General features: G+C 46.7%; 1 protein-coding gene across 1 annotated transcript in view; it reads left to right on the top strand.

Moving 5' to 3' along the window:
• The first annotated feature begins 15656 nt into the window (after window positions 1–15656).
• The window catches only part of SDC3 (syndecan 3), a 74501-nt gene continuing 63056 nt past the window's right edge, over window positions 15657–27101 (top strand). Inside the window, exon 1 of the mRNA XM_036744584.1 lies at window positions 15657–15737. Within this exon, the coding sequence (XP_036600479.1) occupies window positions 15687–15737 (51 nt within the window). The 5' untranslated portion in view covers window positions 15657–15686. The remainder of the gene's footprint in view (window positions 15738–27101) is intronic.

The following is a 27101-nucleotide window of genomic DNA, read 5'->3' as shown; positions in this document are numbered from 1 at the left end:
GTTTGATTTTCACATGGAATGGGAGAGTGTAAGGGCAAGCAAAGTGGGACTTTTTACTGTTTTTTCTTTTGGAGTGCTTCTCAGCACTAAGGCAAACAAGTGCTTCTGATTGAGTCTTCCCTTTGTTTGTAGGAAGGCCCACACCCTTTTGTTAGTTAGGTCATGAGAAGTGTGAAGCCCTCAGGCCCTGAAGAAGGGTATATATACCCAGAGGAGAGCCATTGAACTCAGAATTGAGTGTTGAGAATTGAGAACTCTTAGAACTGTGGTAGTTGAGATTTTGCTTTGGGGGTTCACTCATTGGAAGAGTTTTGTGTGGAGACTCTGGGTAGCTGTTAAGGAGCACCCCACCCTGCTTTGAAAACCCAGATGTTGGTGCTTCTCTCTCTGGTAACGATGTATGTATTGCATTGGTCAGACAGAAGCCTGTCTGTTGATTTGTGTTATTTTCTCTGTTTGTAATTTTTGTTTGTGTTTTCTCTGAAGTTCAGGGTGCTGACTTTTCCCCCTGAACAAAGTGATGATATATGTATGTTAAATTAAAGTCAGATTTTTAACCCCTTAAAGTTGCTTTCCTTAGAGAAGCACATTAAAGAATGTGTGCTAGGAGCCCTCCTGTGTGCTGGTATTATTGGCCTTACACAGCCACAGTAGCTGCAAGTAACATTGTTGTTACAGAGAGCTATCAAATGTATATTTTTTCTATCAATGGTCATTTGCTCTTCTGTAGTCCATAAACAGTGAACAGAGAGGGATGTTATATTTTCTGCATCTCTCAGGTGACAGTTATATAGTTACGGGTGTGCTGTAGAGAATCATTTATAAAAAAAAGACTTCCTGTTGCCTTCTCATATTTTTATCAAGGAGCTCTCCAAAATGTGCATGGACCATTTTCTAAAGATTTTCTAGAGAGAAAAGTAGGCAGATGAAACTGTCTTTTTAATTTTAAGTGGTGATGGTATTAAAACCAACTCTGATAGTTTCTATTCCCTTGGAATCTCTCTCTCTCTTGGAAGTATCTCAAAAAATTAATCTGAGTGACTTTAATCCTATGTTATATCTAACAGGGTGAGGAACATGCAGCCTCTAGGCCACACATGGTCTTCTAGGTCCTTTTGACTGAGTCCAACTCTTACAGAACAAATCCTTTTATTAAGGAGATTTGCTCTGTGAAGTTTGGAGTCAGCCAAAGGGCCACACTTGAGGACCTAGAGGGCCACATGTGGCCTCGAGGCTGCAGGTTCCCCAGACCTGGTAGCATGGAGTCCTTCTGCGTGTATTTGGTCAGGTCTAGTCACTTATTCTAATTCTATTTTCTTTAACTATCACTTCCAGTTTTTCCTCTATCACATTAGGCCCTGGAGTGCTACAGTCCAAATGCAATGATTCCATCGTCAATGATGAGACTAGATTTCTATAGAAACACTAGCAGATCAGTTCCATTTCGCATCAGTTTGTTGCCACCCTCCCAGTTTGATCCACAAATATTCCTGAAATAACCTGTTTTAATTGGGTCTAATGTCAATCTTTCCTCGGGTTTGCTTTCCTTTCCATAGCTTTTCACTATTTAGTGAGATCTCTATTCATAAACTTCTATCATCTTACTGTTTTGATAGCAGTAGGTCAGAGAAAGAGATCAAGCCATGATGCGTTGCTGTGGGGAAATGGACAAAGGGCAACACCCTTTCAGAATTCTTTCACCAGCACAGCTGATGCTATTTATACAGAACAGAAAGATTGATAGGATGAAATTTTTTATTTTTTTTATTCTGAGTAAATTGTATTTTATCTTTTCTAATGACACATATAGATAGTTTTCATCATTCATTTTTATAAGATTTTGCATTTTAAATTTTTTCTCCCTCTCTTCCTCTCATCCCCCCTCCCCAAGATGGCAAACAATCTTATACAGGTTATACATATGCAATCATGCATTAGTGATGTTGTAAAAAAAAAAAACCAGAACAAAAAGAAAAAGCCAAATGGCCCCCCCTCCCAATCAGTGAAAATAGTCTGCTTTGATCCACATTTAGACTCCATAGTTCTTTCTCTGGATGTAGAGAGCATTTTCCATCATGAGTCTTTTGGAATTGTCTTAGATCATTGCTTTGCTCAGAAGAGCTAAGTCAATCATATTTAATCATTGCACAGTGTTGCTGTTACTGTGTACAACCTTCTGGTGCTGCTCATTTCACTCAGCATCAGTTCATGTAAGTTTTTCCAGGTTTTTCTGAAGTCTGCTTGCTTATCATTTCTTATAGCACAATAGTATTCCATTACATTCATATACCACAACTTGTTCAGCCATTCCCTAACTGAATCCCTCATATGCCTGTTTGTTTTTCATATTTAAATGTTTTCCTTGAGGGGCATCCCCTCAATTTCCAATTCTTTGCCACCACAAAAAGAGCTGCTATAAATATTTTTGTACATGTGGATCCTTTTCCCATTTTTATGATCTCTTTGGGATACAGCCCTAGTAGTGGTATTGCTGGATCAAAGGGTATGCAGTTTGATTGCCCTTTGGGCAGAGTGATGGGATGAAACTAAAATGGTTTCTTTATCACGGTGTCATTCAAAAAAAAATTTTTTTTTTTCCATTTGAGGAAGTAGATCCCTGAGGAGATTTTCCTCAGCCAGGGGGCATTGTGGTAAGTCTCCACAACTAAACTTGATTTCCACCCATAAATTCAATGACAGTTAACTCAGCAAGGAAGAGAGTGGAGGGCAGATGAAAGAAAACGGTTAATCATTTAGCAGAAGAATTGAAAAAGCAGAATTTTACAAGTTCAAAAGCTAGATCTTATCTCAGCCCAAATCTCTGTCCCTTCTAGTACAGTCTGGCAGAGAAGTGAATTTCATACCTATTGTTTGAGAACCTGAAGCTTTATAGAAACTTTTGTATTTTAGCTGTCTGCTGGGGTTTTCCACTTGGCAAGCAGATCGAGTGTTTGCTGGTCTAAGCAGTTTGGGGGCTCTTTTGGCTCCCTCCTTGTAGCGATTGTATTGGCTCTATTTCTCCAGGAAGGGGTGATAGAATCAGTATCCTTACATTTCTACAGTTTCTATTTTTCATAGTTAATACTGTTTCAGCAGGTCAAGTTGGAGCTGTTGTAACTGTGTGGTATGTCTTCTCATCAGTCAATAAATTAGCCTTTATTAAGCACCTACTATGTGCAAAGCACTGTGCTAAGCACAGAGAATGCAAAGAAAATGCATGAAAAATCCCCCTTTCCAAGAGGGATCTTACTTTCTAGACTATTCCATTTTGATGTACTTTTGACCTTTGCTCTACCCAATCAATGATCTGATTGCACACAGGCAGCTGATATTGAAATAACTTCCACATCAGAAGCCAGCTTTCCCCCGGCTATTAAATAACCAATTGAGTTTTTAAATGGTGTTCTTTGGCACTTAGCATGTCCAGCATCTTCTTCCTGTCTTCTTTAAGATAACATGCATTACACATGGGTGTTAGTCTTGAGCAAGGGTGGGAAACCTGCAGCCTCAAGGCTGTGTGTGGCCTTCTAGGTCCTTGGGTCCTGCCTTTGGTCTGAGTCTAAGTTTTACAGAACAAATCCTTTTATTAAGGGGGGATTTGTTCTGTGAAGCTTGGATTCAGTCTAAGGGACACACTTGAGGACCCAGAGGGTCACATGTGGCCTCGAGCTCTCAGGTTCCCCCCCCCCCCCGGAGGGTATCCTACAAGCCTTTAGCCACTTTTATTTCTTAACTTGGAACAATATTTTCCACCATACTTCTTTTTGGCTGCCTTTCAATAGGCCCTTCTTCATATTGAAGTTAAAAAGTCAATGTGGTTTGGAGGATCTTGTCAAGTACTTCCTAGAATCTTTCTACCTGTGGCAACATCAGTTGCAACTCTCTATGTCATGGTCGCTTTGCTTATGTTCATGGTGAGTACTGCAAGGCAACATTAGCCGAGTGTGGAACAGTGGAAAGAATGTTGGCTCTGGAGTCTGAGAACCTGGGTTCAAATCCTACCCCTCATGCTTGCTAGCTGTATAACCTTGGGCAAATCATGCACTCTCCTTGGGCCTTGGTGTCTTCATCTGTAAAATAGACCCCACAGCCTCTGAGGTTTCTTCTAACCCTAAATTTATGATTCGATGAAAATGATATTTCTTTTTGTTCTCAAACACAAGATAAAACCAACACCTCTATTTATTCATCAAAGGCAAAGCTGAGAACCCCCTTCCACTTAGCTGCAGTGTTTTTAGGACTTCTCAGCTGGTCATTTTCAAATCCTCCTGCCTGCACTTTGGCCAACCTCCTTAACCCTCTCCTGCCAGAACCTAGACTCTTCCCAAGGGACCCTGACCTAGGTGAGTTTTCATTTTATCTTATCAGGAACCAGGTCTCCACATCCTCTCCTGGCCATTTCCAAACTATCTAGCTGCAGATGAACATAACTCCACCCATCCCTGCCCCTGCCCAGCTCCCCTTTATATCTTGTTTTTCTCCATGATTATATCATCTCCTTGAAGCCAGGGACTGTCTTGCTTTCTTGTTTTTGCATCCCAAGTGCTTAGTATCATGCCTGGCACATAGTAAACTCTTAGTAAATGCTTTTTCACTTCATCCATTCATTCACAGTAAGAATATTGTTATAGATATGGTCTATTTTCTCAGGTTCTGTGTTATTTCTTTGTCTATTGCCAAAGTACCTTGAGCTGTGATATTTAAATGGATTTGTGATTTCACTGATTTGGAGATTCCTTCCAGTGATACAGATCACAATGCATTCATGCCTGCTCTTCTTAGTCAATAAACATTTATTAAGCCCTTACTATGTACCAGGCACTGTGCTAAGTTCTGGAGTTATAAAAAGAGGCAAAAGACAGTTCCTGCCCTCAAGGAGCTCACTATCTAATGGGGGAGATGACAAGGAAACAAATATGTGCAAGCTGCATATAGGAAAGATATGAGAGAGGCAGCTAGGTGGTACAAGGGATAGAGGCTGGGTCTGGAATCGGGAAGACTTGAATTCAAGTCTGACCTCAGACAATTATTAGCTGTGTGAAAATTACTTAACTGTTATGTGCCTCAGTTTCCTCATCTATAAAATAGAGATATTTTATAGGCTATTATGAGGCTCAATGAGATAATATTTGTAAAGGCTTAGAACAGTGCCTGGCATGCAGTAGGTGCTGATAGATAGGATAGACAGATTCTATCTATCTTCATCGTCATCATCATCATCGATAACATTTATATAGCACCTACTATAAGCCTGCCACTGTGCTAAGCACTTTACAAATATTTATAAAGGGGCACACACTAGAATTAAGAGGGGTTAGGAAAGCCTTCCATACAAGATAGGATTTTAATTGAGACTTAAAGGAAGCCAGGGAACCCACGAGGTAGAGATGAGGAGGAAGAGTGTTTCAGACAGGGGGCACAGTCAGAAAGAATATCCAGAGCCAGAAGATAGAGGATCTTATTCGTGGAACAGCCAGGAGTCCAGTGTCACTGGATTGAAGAGTATGTGGCTGGGAATAAAGTATAAGAAGACTAGAAAGGTAGGATTGGGCTAGGTTATGAAGGGCTTCGAATGCCAAACAGAGCATTCTGTATTTGATCCTGGGGCAATAGGGAGCTACTGGAGTTTATTGAGTGTGTGTGTGTGTGTGTGTGTGTGTGTGTGTGTGTGTGTGTGTGTGATATAGTCAGGCCTGTGTTTTAGGAATATCACTTTGGTGGCTGAATGGAGCAAGGATTGGAGTGGGGAAAGACTTGAGGCAGGTAGACCTACCAGTAGCTAGTGCAATAATCAAGGTATTCAGGGATGAAGACCTGTACCAGGGATGAGGCAGTGTCAGAGGAGAGGAGGGGCCATACTGGAGAGGTAATGAAAAAGTGATATAGACAGACCTTGGCAACAGATCAGACATGGGGGTAAGAGACAGTGAGGAATCCAGGAGGACTCCTAGGTTGGGAGCCTGAGAGACTGGAAAGATGGCATTGACCTCAATAATAATTGGGAAGTTAGAAGAGGGATAAGATTTTGGGGAAAGGTAATAAGATCTCTACTGGAATCCAGTTTGAGATGTCTAAAAGACAGAGATGTGAGATTGGAGGTCAGCAGAGAGATTGGCGCAGGATAGGTAGATTTGAGAATCATCAACATAGAGATGATAATTAAATCCACTGGCGTTGATGAGATCACTAAGCGAAGTAGTATAGAAGGAGAAGAGAAAAGGGCTCAGGACAGAGCCCTGGGGGACACCTCTTCTCAATGTCCTCTCATAGATTTACCATAAGGGGTCCTCTGAACATTCTTGGGGAGAAGCTTTGATTTCTCCTAACATCATGAAGAGGCCAATGGTACACTTAGACTGTCCACCTATCATCCTTTGCTCTCATCACATGGCCAATTCACCTATTTTTTTTGCTCATACACTTCTGATGACAGATAGTTAAAGTAATATTTGTAGACAATTTGAAAACACCGGCATTCTTAGCATCCTCTTCCCTTTTCTCACTACTGTGCCACTACCACTGTGGAAATTTAATGAGGTTGCACAGGTATGTGGGATATTTTTCCCCCATTTCTTTTGTTTTGGTTGCCATGGCCAAAGAATGCATCTCTTAGCAGCTAACTTCATGGTGATGCTCTCCAATTATAAATGGGATTTTAGATGGTATTAATACATATATGGTATCAGTGTGTGGGAGTCCATTGTCCCACTGCCCTCTGCCTTGGTTATACTACATTTAGAGTGGGTACCGCATTTTGGAGGGAAGCAAACAACTGGAGTAGGTTTAGAGGAAGGTGACTATGCTTGGAAATCATGTTGCAGAGTACTAGTTGAAGAAGATACTGCAGAAGAGGAGACATGGGGATATATGTGTGCTGGCAAATGTTTAACAACCAACTCTCTGGAAAAAATGTACCCACAACACACTTTTAAATTTGATGAGCATTATTCTTTTTTGCAAATTTTATTATTTATTTGAAACTTAAATACAAAGTGATAAAAGAAAGAAACCATTGACATATACAGTAGAACGTAAGAGAGGGTTCACAATAAAACAATAATTTTCCATTTCAAGAAAACCTATATAATTAATACTACACATTGTTTTCAAAGCTGCCCAGCTTTCCTTTGCTTCCTTGTAGGTGTTCTTTTGTTCTCTGCTGTGCACTTTTTACTTATTTTTTCCCCTTCCTCCCTTGCCCCCTCCAAATAGCACTATTCTTAACATTTTCTCCATTTCTTTCTTAAATCTAGACAATCAAGTAATGATTTGTGGCATTTGCTGATTTCTGAGGTGTAAATGCTCATGCTGAAAATTTAACAGTGGCTTTCAGTGCCATTCAGAGCTGGCTCCAGCATACCTCTAGATAGAGGTGGGAACATGCCAACTATCCTCCAGTAGTTAGTATCAACAGACTTAGAACTTGAAAAGAAATTCGAAATAATCCAGTCCAATCCCTTTGTTTCATGGATCAGGAAAGTGAGCCCAGGGTTTTATAGGTAATGAGTAGCAGAGCTCACTTTCCAGCTCAGGATGCCTGGCTCCAGCTCCAGGCCTCTTTCCACTTCATCATGATGCTCTCTAAACCTTTGTTTATATTATTTCCAAAGCCCTATAGTATTGAAGGTCTGACAGAAGTGGAAAATGGCCCTCCCTGTGCAGGGCCTTAGGAAAAACAGTGAAGTAGGTGATGTTTGTCTTTGATGTCCAATGCTGTAAATTTCCCCCTGCTAATCCTTCAATCCCAACCTGGTACCTAAGAGACTTCGTGCTTCCTCTCTCTTCCTCCCCCATCACAGTTCGAACACTTTAAAATAGATTTTGTGACTAATGTGAAAATATGTTTAATATGAATATAAGTATAGCATATATCAGATTGCATGCCATCTTGGGGAGGGAGGAGGAGAGGGAGGGAAAGAAAATTTAAAACTTAAAATGTTATGGAAGTGAATGTTGAAAACTAATTAAATAAATCAATTATATTAAAAAAAACCTCTCGAAAATAAAATAGATGTTGCTCTTTCAAATTATAGACTGAAAGTATAAGAAAATAAAAGTGATTCAGATAGGCAAATGTCTAATTTGTATCTACAGAGGAATCCCACTGCAGCATCTCCTACAAGTGTTCATTTGGTATCTGCTCAAAGATGACTAGTGATAGGGAGCTCATTACCTGCCTCCAAAAGCAGTTAGTTGTCTTTTGGAGAGCTCAAATTTTTAGGAAGTTTTTTCAATGCTGAAATAAACTTCTCTGTAACTCCCATTTATTACTCCTGGTTCTGTCTTCTAGGGACAAGAAAATTATGCCATACCCTTCTTCTACATGATAGCTTTTCAAGTGCTTGAAGACAGCTCTCATCATCACCATCACCATCATCATCTTCACCATCACTATCATCACCACCACCACCACCATCACATCACCATCATCATCATCAGCACCACCATAATAATCACCACCATCATTATCACCACCACCACCACCACCATTGTCATCATCACCACCACCTTCACATCACCATCATCATCATCAGCACCACCATAATAATCACCACCATCATTGTCACCACCACCACCACCACCATTGTCATCATCATCACCACCACCTTCACATCACCATCGTCATCATCAGCACCACCATAATAATCACCACCATCACCACCACCACCACCACCACCATTGTCATCATCACCACCACCATCACATCACCATCATCATCATCAACACCACCATAATAATCACCACCATCATCATTATTACCACCACCACCACCACCACCATCATCATTATCACCATTATTGAAATCATAGCTAGCATTTGTGTAGTGCTTTAAGGTGTGCAAAACATTTTACAATTATCTTATTTGATCCTCACAATAACTCTGGGAGGTAGGTGTTATTATTATCCTTACTTGACAGTTTGGGATACTGAAGCACAGAGAGGTTAACTTACTTGCCTAGGATCTTATACTATGCCCCTCCACCATATCTTCTCTCAGTGTGGCATGTTACCTGTTCCCTTTCCACCTTGGTCTCTCTCTTCTAGATGTGTTCCAGTTTGTTGATGTCTTTTTTGGAAAACACTAAATATGTTACTTCAAGTATCTGGCTAGGGCAGAGGCTAGTGGTGTTAACATTTCCTTTACTTTGGAGTCTGGGTTTCTCTTGGTGTGTCTCATTAGCTTTTTTGGTTGTTGTTGGGAAGTTGTAAACATATTGACTCACATTGACTTTAAAGCTAGTAAGTGTTTGAGGCAGGATTTGAACTTAAGTCTTCTTGATTCTGAATCTAGCATTAACAGATATATCTCATCAGTGTATGGAATTCTAGAAAGCCTCATGTAAAAACTCCCTCCACAAATGCAAAAAGGAAACTATTCTATCATTTAGGGTTTTCGAGAATTATTCAGCAGACATTGAGAGGTAGAATTACTTGCCCAGGGTCACACTAGCAAGTGATGGAGGAAGAACTAAACCAGGGTCTTCCTGACTCCAAGGCCCGCTCTGGAGCTACTCTGCCAGGATGCCCCTCACTTTTCACTAAGTAGGTCTTCGGTCAGTCAACTAGCATTTGATGGGCCAGGCACAGTATGAAGTTCTGGAGATACAAAGGAAGGCAAAAACATCTTCATATTCTAATAGGGGAGACAACAGACAAAAACAGGTCTGAGGCAGTGGAGAGGAGGATCTTAGGACAATACAGTAGATCCAAAGCTGGAAGGAACCTCCCACTATCTAGTCCAACTGCTTCATTTAACTGAAGGAAACGAGGCCTAAGGAGGTTGTGACTTCTCCAAGGTCACATAGGTAGGAAGCATAGGAGGTAGGATTTGAATTCAGGCTCTCTGACTTCAGAGCCAGCACTTTTCCCACTGTGCTAGGATGCTCCAGGAGGAGGCCTGAAATGTGGGAAAGTCTTGGAGGGACACTGGAGAAGTCTGGGAATGTGGGAAGGCCTGGGAATCCAGGGAATATGGCTAGATTGGAGGCAATGGTAAGGCCGGGGAAGTTGGAGGGGTAGAGAAGGAGGAGAGAGACCTTGAAGGGTAGAGAGGGTGAGGAAGCCTGGTGGGTCTGTTGACATAGGAGAAGCTGGGGAGGGATGGTGAGATTTCAGGAAATGGAGATGCTTCAAGAGGAACAAAGGTACAGGGCTGGGTGGGAAGGGAGGCTTGGGTGGAGTTATTGAGAGACTGAGGAAGGGAGTGCTAAGGAGATCTGGCTTCCTCTCATTCATTCCCAGTGATATCTGGGTGGAGGTGGTGAGGGCAGAGCCTCAGTTTCTTAGGAGACACAGAAATCTAGGTACTGAGGAAGTGGGCAGTGGGGTGGGGAAGGGAGGTTCTGGAAGGAAGAATGTTGGGGATGGGGAATAGAAGGGAGTCCAGTGAAAGTATAGTGCATCCAGTCAGTCAACAAACATTAAGCTCCTACTATGTGCCTGGCACTGTGTTAAGCTCCGAGCATACAAAGGAAGGCAAGAGATAGTCCCTGCCCTCAAGGACCTTATAGTCCAATGAGGGAGACAACATGTAAAGCACCATGTAGTACAAACAAGCTATAGACAAGATACATGGGTGATAATGGACAGAGACTAGAATTAAGGTGGATGGAGAAGGTGGAATTTTAGCTGGGACTTGAAAGAAGCCAGGGTAGCCAGGAGATGGAGATGAGGAGGGAGAACATTTCAGGCATGGGGATGGCCAGAGAAAATGCACAGAGTCCAGGGAGAGAGTGTTTTGTATGAGGAACAGCAAAGAGGCCAGAATAGCTGGATTGTGGGGGATGTGGAGGGGAGAAAGCTGACTGCAGAGGTATGAGGGGCAAATTATGCAGGGCTCTGAATGCCAAACAGGAGTTTATTTTAGATCCTGGAGATGACAGGGAGCTACTGGAGTTTACTGAGTGGGAAGGTGACATAGTTAGGCCTGTGTTTCAGGAAGATCCCTTTGACAGCTGCGTGGAGGATGCACTGGAGGCCCAGTAGCAGGCTATTGTAACAGTCTGGGTGTGAGGTGATGAGGGGCTGTACCAGGGTGGCGGCCGTGCCAGGGGAGAAAAGGGGGCATGCTGGATTTGGAGTCAGAGAACAGAATCACAGAATTGGAGAGATGGGAGGACCTTGGTGGCCATGTGGTCCAATCCAATCACAAAAGTCAACCCACTGTCACATATGTGACAAGTGGTCATGCTTGAAGCGGTCTGTTTGAAGACCTCCAGGAATAGGGAGCCTGTGACACATCTAAAGGTGAGCCATTCCATGTCTGGGCAACTGTCAGTGTTGGGAAGGTTTTTCTTGACAGAGGAGCCTCAATCTGCCTTTTTGTCACTTCCACTAATTGCTCCCCCTTCTACCAAACAAAACAAGCCTCAGGTTGCTTTGTGTGACAGCCTTTCAAATACTGACTCTTTTCTTTGTTAAACATTCCCAATTTCTTCCCCCTCTCCTTAGATGTCATGAAGCCAAGGCCATTCACCATTCTGATTACTCTCCTTTGGGTGATATTCATCTCATTAACATCCTTCCTACATCATGTGGCCAGAATAGGACAGAATACTTCATGTGAGGCCAGGGCAGAGGGTGGGGAGATTATCATCCTCCTTATACCTGGAGGTTATGCCCTAGACTCAAATCTTGGCTTTGTCAATTGCTACATGTGTAGCCTTGGGCAAGTCACTAAAACTCACTTGGACTCATTCCTCCACTATTAAAGGAGGAGATTGGGCTAGATGGCCCTTGAAATCCTTTCCAGCTCAAATCTATTCTAAATGTCTTTGAGGGGCAGCCAGGTGGCACAGGATAGAGCACTGGGCTTGGAATCAGGAAGACACATCTTGATGAGTTCAAATCTAGCTTCAGACACTTGTTAGCTGTGTGACCCTGGGAAAGTAATTTAACCATGTTAGCTTCAGTTTCCTCATCTGTAAAATAAGCTGGAGAAGGGAATGGCAAGCCACTCCAGTATCTTTGCCAAGAAAACCCCAAATGGAGTCACAGAGAGTAGGATATGACTGAAATGACTCCACAACAAACTTCTTTGACTTTGAACTCTCTGGCTACAGCCAGGGCAGGGATTTAGGTTACCAGCAGGTGGTGCTCTCTCCTCTTCCAGTCCAGTTCCATAAACTGACCTCTGGACTAGCAGCTGGAGCAGTGGGAGTGAGGGACTGGTGTTTGACTCTCTGGATCTCAGAGGTAGAAAGCCGTATCTCAGCGCTAGAAGGGACATTGGAGGTCATCCAGTCCAGCCTTCTACCCTATGCAACAGAACTGCATTTAAATACAGGGGCCTTGACCTTTTGTCCTCTCCCCCACCCCACTTTTCATGATAGGTAGCCAGTTACCCACCTTTGTTTTCTGGGGAGCTCACTACCCTCAGAAGCAACCACATTTGTTTCTGGGACTCTTCTGATGGAAAGGAAGAAGACTTCCTGGTAAATCTCTCAGAGGGCGGAAATCTGCCTCCCTGGAATGTAATCTTAGGCTAAGTCCCAGAGGAAGGAAAGTGTACATGAGACTTGAGATGACCTTCCTCCTTGGACCTCACACATGGTTTTGTTTTGCTTGGCTCCAATGTGCTTATCCTGTGATATTGCATTTTAGCAATCTCTGGGTTTGTGTCTTTACTCAACTATAACCTTTATGAGGGCAGGCACCAGATCATAGGTATGGTTCCCCTGGCATCTAACGCCAGAGCTTTGCATGTGGTTAATAAGTGTTCATCGGATGAATAAATTCAGAGCTGTGAGCAAGGTCAGCCCTGCTCCTACTTGTTGCTATTTGTCCTTTGTTCTTGAAGAGGACCATGACATCAGGAATGTGATGCCATGACATTCAAGTCAATTGGATTTAAGTGAGGAGGGCTGTGCAAAGTCACCAGCCTCGCTTTCTCTTCTGGAGCCATCTGGGTTCAGTGGCCAGATACACATCAGAATGACTGGAGATGGCCCCAGATGCAGTGGAAGACCTTAGCCTTTTAAAGCCAGGGTCCTTAGCAGGTCTCAGTTTGACTGAGGCAAAGTCCATTCAGTGATTAAGGTTAGGCAACACCACCTTCTTGGGTAGTGGTGGAATGTGGTATGATGGATAGAGAAGTAACTCTAGTTCTAGGTTCAAATCTTGCCTCTGATGCTTATTAATCCAGGTCACTGCTCCTCCCTTTCCTTATCTGTAAAATGAGAGATTGGAATGAATGGCCTCTGGGTCCCTTCCAGCCCTAGGACTGTGAATCAGCCTGCTCCTGGTGCCTTGATAGCCTTTCAGACGTAAGGAGGTGAAGATATGTGGACCCTAAGTTTTCCCTTCTCCTGTTGGTCCTATGGATAAAATTCTACCAGTATCTATGTGAGGTTTGGATGCCATGTGCCTGTCTTTCTCTCCTGTTGTTGTTGGATGTTTCTCTTGGGATTCATGATGAAGCTCCCAGGCTCTGAGTTGAGGTCATTCCAGGTAAGTTGCTGATTTGGTCCAGAGGCTGGTTGCTAAATCTTCTACTGACTACCTCTATTATACCTTCCACTTATACAAGTGGTGTGTGTGTGTGTAGCCTTTTCCTCCAAAGATATTCTAAACTAGGACCAGTGAGCAGGGCCTGGAGAGATTTCTTCAAAAGGACCCCTTCTCCCAGGGATCTCAAAGCATTGCCAAGTTTGTTGGTGCTCTTAAGCCCATGAATATAATTGAAATAATTCAATTCCACTCATTCGATAGATATATATTAAGCCCCTACTGTGTATAGGACTGTGCTAAGTGAGGGGGACACAAAAAGAGGCAAAAGACAGTCCTTGCCTTCACGGAGTTTACACTCTCAGACGTAAGAATTTCCGGGTGGAGATACCAGCTTCCAAGGGAGTTGATAGAGAAGTAGGAGGATTTGAACTGATGCTGCTGGAGAAGGAATCATGAAGGTGATCTTCAGAGCTCTGGAATCGTGGAGGTCAGGAGTCGAATTGAGGGGAGGGGAAAAAGTAGGAGGGGTTGGCTGAACTTCAAAGAGAGGAGAAGGACTTGAACTGAAATCTTCCCAACCTCCCCCAGGACATGATGGCTCTCCAAGTATTTGAAAGGCTTATCTGTCACAGGGGAAAAGGCTAGAACCTGGAGGACTGACTGGAAGTGGCAGAAAGAAAATCTGGGCTTGATAATATCAGGAAAATGTCTTAACAATTAGAAAAATGAGATGTCCAGCCTCAAGAGGCGGCAGGCTCTTCCTGTTTGGGGGTCTTGGAGCAGAGGCCTGATGACAGTTTCTCTAGCATGAGGTAGAGAGGATACAGTAGGTACCAAGTACAGGGTGGGCTATAGAGCCTTTTGAGGCCCCTCCCAGTTCTCCCAATTTATGTGATCCTTGGCCTCCGGGGCTATCAGTGCTGCAATTCCCCAAGACACCGGCCTTTCGGATAACTTGGGTACCAGAATTCTCCATCCTTCCTGAGAAGTGGACTCCAGCTGTTCTAGAGATGAGGTACCACCAATCTCGAGACATTTGGGCACCAGAATTCCCGGGGAAGCCAACCACAGTATTTCCAAGAATGAGATACCAGGATTCCCAAAGACTTGGGCATCAAAATTCCGGAAAGAAATGGACACTGGCATTACCAGAGAAGTGGACGTTTCTCACATTCCTAGAGACAAGACACCAGTTGGTTACATATTTGAAATCACAGGACGTGGGTTCGAATACCCTGTTCTGACCTTGGACAAATCCTGGGCCCGTGACTTCTATAAAGTGCTCGGGCTGCGCCAGGTGATCTCTAAGGTGGTTTCCAGGTCCCAGCTATATAAACGTATGCTCCTTCGGGGCAGAGGACTGCGTGACGTGTCTTTGTACCCCCCAGGGCCTGGCAAGGGCTGGAGCTGGTAGATTGAGTGACAGGCTCCAGCCCTAAATCTAGCGGGCTGTCGTCCAGCATTGCCAGAGGAGGGGACGCCCGCTAGCTCCGGGCTCTAGGGCGCAGGGCGGACTGCGCGGTGCGGGGTTGGGGAGGGCGGCGCTGCCCGCAGCTCTCGGCAGGGGGCCGCGCTCCCTCATCCATCCCCCTCCTTGGCGTTCCCGCGCTCCCCGCGCTCCCCCCGGCTCTCCCGCCCGCCAACTCGACTCCTCCCCGGCGGTGGGGGCGGCCCCGGGCCGGCGGCGGCGGCGGCGCACGCTTCCTGCGGGGCGGCGGCTGAGGCTGGAGCTGGGTCTGGGGTTGAGCGAGCGGCGCGGAGCGCGATCCCGAGCCGGAGCGCAGCGAAGCCCGATCCAGAGGCGAAGCCGGAGCGCAACAGAGCCTGAGCCCGAGCCCGAGCCCGAGCCGGAGCGCAGCGGAGCCGCAGCCGGGAGCCCGAGCCCCCGGAGCTGGGAGCCCGAGCCGAGCCCGCTGCGGCCCCGATCGCGGGCGCTTAAGCCCCCCACAGCCCCTGCGGGCGCCGAGCCGGCCCGCCCTTCCTGCCCGGGCTCTCCCCGCGCGCTCCGCCCCGGGCCGCCCCCGGAGGCGCCTCGGGAACAAAGGCGCCGGACCCGCCCCCGGCCCCCAGCCCCCAGCCCCCGCCCCGCCCCGCCGGGCCCCTAGTCTGCAGCCATGAAGCCGGGGCCGCCGCACCGAGCAGGGGCCGGGGCCGGGGCCGGGGCCGGGAGCGCGAGCGGGAGCGGGGCCGGGGCTGGGACCGGCGCGGGAGCGGGGGCCGGGGCTGGGGCCCGCGGGATGCTGCTGCCGCCGCTGCTGCTGCTCCTCTTGGCGGGACGCGCCGCCGGGGTGAGTGAGAGATCGGAGACCCCTCCCCAGAGTCCCCTCTCCGCCCTCCAAGGATCTCCCCTCCCCCCTTCCTCCAGTGTCTCCCCCCTTTTCCCTTCCCCTCTAATCCTCTTCCCCTTCCCCAAATTGCCCGCCTCTCCCCCACCGCAGGTGTCCCCTCCCCCTCTCCCCAAATGTCCGTCTCCCGCCTCCCCTAGTGTCCTCCCTCCCTCTTGTGTCCACCCTTCCCCTCTCCCCAAATGACCACTACCCAAAGTATATCCTCCTCCCCAGCTCCTTCCCCAAATGCCCCTGTCCTCCCCTCCCCAAGTGTCCCCTTTCTCTCCTCTTCAAATACCTCCTTCCTCCTCCTCATTTTCTCCCTGACCCTCTCCCCAGCCCTGGGTCTCCAGTATCCTTCTCCCTGACTCCCTCCCCAGCCAGCGTCCTCCTCCTCTTCCTCCTCCTGCTCCCCTCCTCCATGCTCTTCCCCTGCTCTTGACCCTTCTTCCACCTTCCCTCCTGCTGTTCCCCAACCCTTCTTCCTTAGGGCCTCCTCCCCTCTCCTTCCCATCTCCTGATTAGGGCCTGTCTAGCACAGTCCCTCCCTCTGGTCCCCCTTCTCTGCTCCCCTTTACACATATACTCCAGGTGCTTCTGCCTGTGGTTTGAGGGGACCACTTTGACCCTAAATTGTGCAGCTTTTATACTCCCTCCCCATTCCCCTTTGCCTCTCAAATGAGGCCCTGCTGGGAACTGGACCTTGCCACCCTTCTTACCACAGCCCTAATCCTATAGTGGGAGAAGGCTGGTGGGTGTGACCACTGTGTTTGGGGAGAGGGGCATCTGGGTATTGCTGCTGCTGAGTGTCTCTATATATGGGTGTGTCCCGGTATCTGTGCCTCTCTGGTCACTGTCCATTTCCAGGTGAACAGAAAACATTGGTCTCAGGGGATTCCTTTGTGTCCTTCTTTGGAGAAGCGGATTTCTCACTCTCTGAGGGTCACCAGTGTGAGGGTATTGGGGCATATAAGGTTTATTAGGGTCAGACATGAATGTGATGGTGATGGACCATGTATGGGAGATGTATATAGGAGATGGAGTAGGTAGGCAGGGTGACCCAGGTATGGGTGATAGTGATTAGGGGTGTGTGTGTGTGTGTGTGTGTGTGTGTGTGTGTGTGAAGGTGACCTGGATGCATGATGGTGAAGGGTGTATATGTGTAATTGGGGTGTGTGTAAGAGAGTGACGTGGAGTATAACTGGGATTTGTATGTGTGGGGGCCATGGGTGTGTATGTATTAGAGGGTATGTATGTGTGAATGAGAGAGGCTGATGGGTGTGTGTGCTGGTGACTGTATATGTGTGACCACGAGGGGCGTGTGTGTGTGTGTGTGTGTGTGTGTGTGTGTGTGTGTGCTCAAGTGATAGTGACCTGGTTGCATGTGACCATTAGGGGTATGTATGATTGTGTGTTAGTGACCTGAATGTGTGACTGTGAGGGGTGTGAGATAGTGATCTGAGTTGATAGGACTGTTTGTGTGTTTGTGTCCTGTGTGTGTGCATGCACATGAGCACACATGTGTGTGCATATGATATGGGCCTTGTAGAGCACAGAGCTGGGAGCTGGGGAGTTCTATTTTAACTACTGGCTGGCTGAACCTGTGTTGGGAGGCACAGGAAGAGGTTGGTGAGGAAGCCACCTCCGTGGTCTTGGCCATCTCTCCCCTGGGATAGAGGAGGCCTTATGTGTGTGTTGGGGGGGGGCGCAGTCCAAGGTCAATACATCAGGAGGGGCTGGAGACCATTGATAGGTCTCTTTGCTGACAGTGTCTTAGTCTTAATCTGGGATGGCTTGTAGCTGTGAGACCCCCCTGGAGCAAGAGTTAAGATCTCTTCTCCTCTCCTCCTCCTGCTCCCCCCCCCCAATCCCAAAGTTGTGAAATGATCTGGGGGTGGGGTATAGGGCTGACAGTGGTTGGGGGTGGGTAGCCATCGTCACTCTTTTCCTTGGGGAGTTAGGAAGGAGGAGGTTACTAGAATGCCATGTTTTAAGGCCTGGGGGCTTAGGTCTTGCAGAAGGCTCACCCATATGTGGTTTATCCAGATCCTCTCCCCATTCTCCCCTGGGCCCCACGGGAGGTCAGGGCTGTGGATGGGAGGGCGGCAGCAATAGGAACGAGATCCTGCAGAAGTTCAGGGTGCCAAGGACTCTTAGAAGTTCCAGGAGCTACCATCTGTAGAGTCTCATATTGGTTTAATGCTTGAAAACTGCCATCATTGTTTGTTCTCTTGTGCTGGACATTGAGGGCTTTGTGTCTCATGTCATTTTCCTATGACATAGGCATGAAGTAGGTAGGACAAGCATTATTAGTAATCTGTTTGGAGAACAGACACAGCCTGGCAGAACTGGGCAGAAGTATCGGGCAGAATACTTGAGTTGAGTCAGAAAAACCTGTCTCAGACTTACTAGCTGTGTGATCCTAGCTTCCCAGCCTCAGTATGCTGATCTGTAAAATACAGATAATAATAGCACCTACTTCCCAGGTTGTTGTGAGGATCAAATGAGCTAATATTTGGAGAGCATTTTGGGAACCTTAAATGCTATCTACATGTTCCCTGTGATGAGTGTGACTTTCTTGAAGTCAGGAAACCTGAATTCTAGAGCATACTCTAGCACTTTACTGATCCAGGGCAAATGATCTCACCTTTCCAATTCAGTTTGATGCAATGGAGTGCCTACTGTGTGCAAGGAAGGCACTGTGTGAGTTGCTGGGTCATATGATGTTTGATAATTCAAGGAAGAAATGTATTACAGGGAAGTGCTGTGTCTGGAATCAAGAGATCTTGGGTTCCTGTCCCAACCCTGCTGCTTATTAGCTGTGTGACCTTGGATAAATGGCATCAGCTGTGTGGGCCTCTTCTCCCCATCTATAAAAGGGGGGTATTGTACAAGCTGATCCCTAAATGTGCTTGCAGCTTTAAATTCGTGACCTCTGGGGGCATCAGAGAAGGCTTCCCATAGGAATGGGTATCTAAGCTGCATCTTGAAAGAAGCTAGGGATTCTCAGAGGTGGGAGAGAGCCTTATTTCTTCAACCAATAAAAGGGAGATAATACTTGCATTGTGGCAGCTAGCTGGTGGAGTGGATAGAGCGCTGGCCTGGAGTCTAGAAGATCTGAGTTCAAATGCAGCCTCAGACTCTTACTAGCTGTGTGACAATGGGCAAGTCACTTAATCCTGTTTTCCTCAGTTTCCTCATCTGTAAAGTGAGCGAGAGAAGGAAATGGCAAACCACTCCAGAATCTTTGTGAAGAAAACCGTAAATAGGGTCATGAGAGTCAGACATGATTTAAGGACAACAAATATTTGCATTCCCTTCCTTGAAGGATACTTTACATATGTGAAGGTACTCTGAATGTGTGCCGTGGGGCTGGCAGAGACTGGGGGGCACCCCCTGGGATCCAGGGGGCCAAAGGGCTTCTTCAGCTTCCCAGGCAAGCCAAAACAAGAAGTAAGCCACAGGTGAGATTGATATTGGCTCAAAAGCACCTTAGCCCAGAGAAAGCTATAGAATGAATCCCTCTCCTTGGAGGTCACTTAAAGCCAGGATATGGTTTGTTTTGACCTGATTTAGTAACAGGCTTGCTGGGAGACCAAGAAACGGGGTAACCCCTCTATGCTCCTGGAAGTGGCGTCAATCTGGGGAAGGAGGTTCCTGTGCTGGCTATCCAGGTTCATTGTGGTCGCCTACCTGCCTTGAAGGAGGGTCAGCATCTTAGTCTTGGAGTGGGGAACAGAACTGAGGGATCTCAGAGTCCAGTATCTCACCAATAAAGGAACCCTTTCTATAGCAGCCCAGAAAATTGGTTAGCCAGTCAACTAGCATTTATTAAATGCCTCCTGTGTGCCAGGCACTGTGCTAAGCAATATACACACAAAGGTGAAAACTGGGACAGTCTCTGCTCTCAAGCTTACAGTCTAATGGTCATTCTGCTTGTGCTCAAACACCCCAGTGACAGGAAGCTCATTACCTTACAAAGCAGACAATTCCATTGTTACATAGTTATGATTCAGAAAAGCACCAGCGTGGGGGGAGGAGGGGAGCATTGGTCAGTCAGTGAATATTTATAAAGCAATCTTCACAGAATCACAATATTAGGGCTGGAAGGGAAATTAGGCTACAGTAAGTTAGAATTATGGATTGCTTGATAGATTTAGAGATAGATTCATCTAGTCTAAATCCTTTACAGATGAGAAAACTCAGGTGATTTTAAGCAGCAGAGTTTTGAACCCTGGTCCTGTGTTTCCTTTTCATGCTATCACATTACACAACTTCCCTAACAGAGAATATGGTCTGAGATGGAAAGGACCTCAGAGGTTAACTAACCCCATGGACAAGTAAACTGACTGGTCAGAGGTCACCCAGCATGAATCAGAGAGCCGGGATTTCTGAGGCCTAGAAGTATGCTCCCCAACTGGCTGACCAGGAGAGGAGAGGAGAAGGGAGGAGAAAAGAGAGGAGAGAAGAGAGAAAAGAGAGAGGAGAGGAGAAGAGAGAGAAGAAGAGAGAGGAGAGGGAAGAAAAGAGGAGATAAAAGAGAAAGGAGAGGAGAAGAGGAGAGAAGAGAGAGAGAAGAGGAGAGGAAAGAAAAGAGAAGAGAAAGGAGAGAAAAGAGAGAAAGTAGAGGAGAGGAGAAGAGAGAAGAGGAGAGAAGAGAGAGGAGAGGAGAGAAAAGAGAAGGGAGAAGAGAAGAGAGAGAAGAGGAGAGAAAAGAGAAGAGGAGAGGGGAGAGGGAAAAGAGAAGAGGGGAGCAGGAGGTAAAAGGAAAGAGAGAGAGAGAGAGAGAGAGAGAGAGAGAGAGAGAGAGAGAGAGCTAGTGCTTACTGGATTTGGAGTCAGATAACTTTGATTTGAATTCTGACTGAGTATGTGACCTGGGGCAAGTCCCTTCTCTCTGGGCCTCAGTTTCCTCATCTTTAAAATAAAGAGTTTGGGCTTGGAGGGCCTCTGAGATCCCTTCCAGCTCCAGGGTCAGAGACCCTAGGACTGAGACAGTCAAGGAAAGCTTCCTGGAGGAGGTGGGATGACAAGGCTTCTCAAGCTGAAGCCAGCCAGAGATGAAGGGTGAATGCCTCTCAAGCAGGACTTACAGCTAGAAAGGACCCTAGAAGTCCTCTAATAATCCAGCCTCCCCCACCCCCCATGTTTTATAGATTAGAAAACTGAGGCCCAGTTTGGGGAAAGGACTTAGCCAAGGTTACCCAGCATCAGAATCAGGACCCATGTCTTCTGATGTCTGGCCAATGATCTGAGGCATTGTGACAGAGGGGACAGAATGCTGGACATGGAGCAGGAGAAACCTGCTCTAAGTCCCAGTTCGTATACTTCTTAACCACATGACACTGGGAAGCTTGCTGCCTGTTTGAGCTTTGTACCTGCAAAATGAAGGAGCTATGCTTGGATGACCTCTAAGGTCCTTTCTGGTTCCCTATGATCCTTTGACTTTGCCACCATGTCCAACATCCTCCCTACAGCCTTTGGTAACAGCAATAACATCAAAACAACCTGAATGCCTGGATTCTGGTGGCACGTACAGAGGGGCTGGGCTAAATGGTCCTTGAGGTCCCTCCCAGGGAGCTCTCACTTTCTGTGTTAGAAATATCCAAAAAAAGGATAGGAGAACTTGGAGGTGCACTTTTTGAAGAGCTTCCATGACCTCTTGGATGTTCTAGAGAGGATTTGTGGTTTGGGTATGTCTTAGACCTTTGATATTTCTTCCACAACTAAGATTCTATGATTCTGTGTTTGAATGTTCTGTGTGTTCTAAGATCCCTAACAGCCCTGATATTTGATGTCTCAGCTCTTACATTCTGTATTCTAAGGGCCTTCCCAGCTCTGACATCCTGTGTTCTTTTTTTTTTTGGCAGGGCAATTGGGGTTAAGTGACTTGCCCAAGGTCACACAGCTAGTACATGTGTCAAGTGTCTGAGGCCGGATTTGAACTCAGGTCCTCCTGACTCCAGGGCCGGTGCTCTACTCACTGCACCACCTAGCTGCCCCCTGTGTTCTAAGAGCCTTCCCAGCTCCGATATCCTGTGTTCTAAGGGCCCTCCTAGTTCTGACATCCTGTGTTCCAAGGGCCCTCTCAGTTCTGACATCCTGTGTTCTAAGGGCCCTCTCAGTTCTGACATCCTGTGTTTTAAGATCCTTCCCAACTCTGACATTCTGTGTTCTAAGAGCCCTCCCAGCTCTGACATTCTGTGTTCTAAGGCTCCTCCCAGCCCTGACATCCTGTGTTCTAAGGGCCCTCCCAGCTCTACCATTCTATATTCTAATCTAAGGCCTCTTCTAGGTCTGACAGTCTTTTATCTCCTAAAGTCTCTCCCAGTTCTGACAGTCTGTGTTCTAAGGTCCCTCTGAGCTCTGTCCCTCCGAGTTCTGTCTTCTATGTTCTATGGTCCCCTCTCAGCTCAGATATTCTATGTCCCAGCTTTGACATTATATATTATTCTAAGGCCTCTTCTGGAACTCACAATCTTTTACCTCCTGAAGTCCTTCCAAGCTCTGATTTTCTCTATTCCAAGGGCTCTCTCAAAGCTCTTAAGATTCCTAAGTTTTTTTTTTCTGTGTCTAGACAGATTCCGCTGTCCTACAAAATTAAGCAGACCATTTATTTCTCGTTTGCCTTGCCTGGTCTCTCTGTTAGCCTGCTCTGGCCCGATGAGGTGAGAACTACGAGGTGTCAGGCCCCTTCTAACTCCATCCTCTCTCAGGACTCACAAGGCACCCTCAGAGTGAGTCACTGAGGGCTCTGTGGGATGGGGAACTCTTGGCTCTTGCCCTGGAAAAAACTGGTAGTTGATACGTGTGTGTATGTGTGTGAATGAAAGCTGGGTTGTGATTGGAAGCCAGGTTGTAGGAGGGAAAGGGGTCTTTGGGTTCTGGCTGGCCTGTCTTTCCTGAGAGGTCACCCTAGGCCTCTGAATCCTGTCTTTCCCTCCATCCCCAAACAAGGTGTGGAGCTCCCAAGTCCTAACCCCACTCTGGCTATCCACCATGCAGGCCCCCCTCCCAGACTGTCCATATTTGGGGGCTTGAACCTCACAGATTGCTGAGGACTCATTCCCACTACCCATGGATTGGTGGGGGGCTGCTTCTTCAGGGAATAAATGGAGGGCCGGCATTATTCAGGGGCCTCTCTCTGGGCTCTCTTGCATGAGGACAACTGGCTTCTAGAGGGCGTAGAATCCTCCAAGAGCTTGAGTGGGAACATGCCTAGTTGCTATTACCCCAGATCTCCTTTCTCTTTAAAACCTTTTATAATTTTATCCCCAATCTGTTTTTCTTTTTAAAAATATTTTATTGATGCTTTTAAAAAAATATCACTGTCGTTCCTTACTGACTCTTCACACCCCTCTTGTCTCCCTGGCAAAAAAATTGAATATTCCTCTCATAACAGATGAATATAGTCAAATGAACAAATCAATATGGCTCTCACAATGTATGCCACATTCTGCACCTGTAGCTTCCCACCTCTCTGTTGAGAGATCGAAGCACATTTCGCCCTCAGGCTTCTGAAGTCCTGATTGACCGATGGCATCCATCAGAATCCTGAAGTCTTACAACTTCCATCCTCTCTTTCTTACTTCCTGTTTCTCTCCCTCATGTACTCTTGTGTTCTAGCGCAAACTGGCCTGCTTGCCTAGCATGTAAACAACATTCCTTCCCCTGCCTCCATGCTCTGTGCCCGGAATGCTCTCCCACCTCCCCTCTGCTTCTTGGAATCCTTGGCTTCCTTCAAGGTTCCTCTCAGAGACCACCTCCTACAGGAAGCCTTTCCTGCTTCCCCCCAGCGATCAGCAATTTCTACCATCCCTCCCTTCCCCCATTATTTTGTATTTGCCTTGTCTATATTGTGTATGTTTATTCCTCTGTATACATGCTGTGAAGTTCCTTCACTAGTTGCTTGAGGGCAGGGGAATTTTGTTTTTGCATGCTTGGCACACAGTAGGTGCTGGATATATTCTTATTTATTTGTTAAGCATTGAACAGAAGAGGAATGAGGAGCCAGGAGTAGTAGTTACCAAGGGACTCCAAACAAGTATCCATTGAACCCAAAGTGATGCTTACTTTGGATTTGAAAGTTTTGCCCAGGGCTCTCTGCCCTAGTTCCCCCCACCCACATCCCAATTCTTGTCCCAGCATTAAATATTTACCGAATGTTTGCTGTATGGACAGCCTGAGGCTAGGGAGAAGGAGAAGGGCCAAGGAGGACGTGGGCACTCTTTTCAGAGAACTCATAGTTCACCCAGGGAGTCGTACATAAGACAGTGACATAAGTCACAAGGACAAAGAGTAATTATTTAGGGTTCCAAATTGAGAAACAAAGCTGGGGAGGGACCCACGGGGAGGGACCTCCAGGCATTGTGACTCTGGTCCTTCCACAGCAGGAGGTGCAAAGGATTGGGAATAACTCCTTTAGAGACCAGCTGGGCTGTCCCTCTGGATTCAGGCAAGATGGGACCACAGTCAGGCTTCCAGACTGGCTTTGATTTCCCACTGCAAGTCAGCCCAGGGGATGCAGCTTGGGATGGTGGTGGTGGTGATGGAGTCTGCTGTATCGGCCCGTGGGTTCTAGCCTAGGCTCTACCACCAACTGTATCTAGCTAAGTGCTAGGGAAGACAGGGTGGGGAAAGAGGAGTGTGGGCCAAAATGGTTAAAGCAGGTTCTTGGAGGAAGGATGGGTAGGACTTGGTAAGGCAGGGATTGGGGTGGGTGTGAGGTGGGGCAGAAGGTATTTGGCCAAATAGCTTGAGCAAAGGAGAGAGAGAGAGAGAGAGAGAGAGAGAGAGAGAGAGAGAGAGAGAGAGAGAGAGAGAGAGAGAGAGAGAATGTGTGTGTGTGTGTGTGTGTGACTGTATGTGTCTGTGTGTGTGTCTGTGTGAGATCAGGAGGATACTGGTTTGATTGGAGTCCTGAGTTTGAATAGGGGAGAGAAGACTGAGAGAGGAAGTTGTAGAGATATGACAGAGATTATCAGAGATGGAAGTGACTTTAGAACCCAGAATGGGAGGGCTAGGAGGGGCCTTAGAACCCAGGCTGTCAGAGCTGGGAGGGCCCTTAGAACACAGAATGTCAGATGTGGGAAGGCCCTTAGAACCCAGACTGTCGGAGTTTGGAGGGGTCTTAGAACACAGAATGTAAGAACTGGAAGAGACGCTTAGTCTAACCCCCCAACTTTGTAGGATTCAGAGCTGGAAGGACCTTTTAAGGCCATTCTGTCTAGCCCTCCATTTTAAGTGTGAGGACATCAAGACTGAGTCTGGTAGGGTTGTAAAGGGCTTCTAATGTCAGACAGAGGAGTCTGGACTCCATCCTTACAGGTATTTGGGGCACCCCTGGAGGTCACGGATGTGGGGGGGCAGTGGCTGTTATAAAGGCAGGCCTTCAGGAGGCCTTGCTAGGATTCTGGATAGGTCTATAGTCATCCTTCCTGTATCCCCAGGGAGCTGAGAGTCAGAGGCCAGGGCCCAAGCCACATCTGAGCCCTACTCTGAGCTAGGCGCCACATGGCTGGGTGGGTGGGGGGTCTGTGGTCTGATGCTCCACTGCCACCTGGGCTCTGGGCTTTCACCCAGCTGTTTTCTTCCCTCTAATTACATGTCTAGAAATGGCTACCCTGGCCCACCCCACATAGGGGAAGGGAATAGTGAGGGGGCAGGGCACTGGGGACCCCAGGCTAGACTGTCTTTAGAGGTAGGCCATACCTCTGGGATGGTGGGTTGCCATACAGATAGGAGGGAATCTGGGACTTGGTTGGGAATCGGGCAGAAGAGGGGCTGATTTCTCTCAGGGCTGATCCCTTGGGAATTTGGCATTTAATGTCCTTTTTAATCCTTCAATGGCTCCAATATCCCCGGTCCCAGCAGCTCTTCTCTGCCCCCCACCCCCGCCATGGCCTGGCTCTTTTAGGCTGGGCAAACCTTTCCCCATCACAGCTTCACCCCCATAACATTCCTTCCCACATTCCTGCCCTCTACCATTTGAATAATGTTCTCTATACATTCTCCATTTCTCTGGCAGAGATAATGATCCTCCACCCCCCACATTCCCGGATGTTCCCACAAGGAAAGCAGCCCCCCAGGTTTTCAGGCTCTCCCACGTGGATAACATCCCCTCAAACAGCATACTCCCTCACCCAGTTCCATTTCCCCTTGCCTCATTTTCTATCATTATCCCTCCACATAATATTACCCATGAAGACAGGCAGCATGACTCAGTGAGTCCGACGCTGGACTTGGGAGTCAGGAAGGTTTGGGTTCAAATCTTGCCTCTGATGCTTAGAGGGTCTTTGGGCTTGGGCGGGATGCGCAGTGAATGTAACCCATCCTAGCTTTAGGTTAGTCATGTGTATGAAGAGGATAATAACTCTCATGGTGCCTACCTACCAGAGGTGTTGGGGAGAGAAGATGAGACACCGTTGAAACACTCTATGAACTTGGAGGTGCTCTCAAAATGTCAGGGCTGCCTTTTTAAATAGGAGGCCCTAGTAGAGTTAGGAGGACCTCGAGGGTCACATCTTGCCTTTGACGCCAGCTGTGTGGTGAACCTTCCTCACCCCAAAGCATCCTCATCTATAATATGGAGATAATAAGGGTAATGCTCGACTCACAGGCTTCTTATGAGGCTTAGTCAACCAGGATTTAGATGGCACCTGCTGTGTGCCAGGCACTGTGCTGGGGACAGATATAGCACATAGCCTACTATGTGCTAAGTTTGGGGGATACGTATTAATCAGGGAGCATTTATAAGGTACCTACTATATGTCAAGCACTGTGTTAGGTTTTGGGGGATGCACATTAATCAGCAAGCATTTATAAAGCAACTACTATATATCAGGCATTGTGCTGGGGATAGGGATAGCAGGTATCCTACTATGTGCTAGGTTTGAGGGATTCATATCAATCAGTGAGCATTTATAAGGCACCTACTATGTGCTGGGCACTGTGCTAGGTTTGAGGGATTCATATCAATCAGCAAGCATTTATAAAGCACCTACTATGTGCCAGGCATTGTGCTGGGAATAGGTATAGCCCATATCCTACTATGTGCTAGGTTTGAGGGATTCATATTAATCAGTAAGCATTTATAAGGCACCTACTATATGTCAGGCACTGTTGGAGGTGATGGGGATGGATGTAAAGACACAGGGAGACAGTCCTCCCTCGAGGAACTTCTTTTAACAGACACCGTTTGGTTGTTGTTCAGTGGTGTCTGACTCTTGGTGACCCCATTCGGGTTTTTTTTTTTTTTTGCAGAGATTCTGGCATGGTTTGCCATTTCCTTCTCCAATATGACATGACAATATGCACATACATAAA

The sequence above is a fragment of the Trichosurus vulpecula genome, chromosome 2, assembly GCF_011100635.1.
Source record: "Trichosurus vulpecula isolate mTriVul1 chromosome 2, mTriVul1.pri, whole genome shotgun sequence".
Lineage (NCBI taxonomy): Eukaryota > Metazoa > Chordata > Mammalia > Diprotodontia > Phalangeridae > Trichosurus > Trichosurus vulpecula.
The sequence above is the reverse complement of the archived record's forward strand: the minus strand, read 5'-3'. Positions and strand labels throughout refer to the sequence as shown.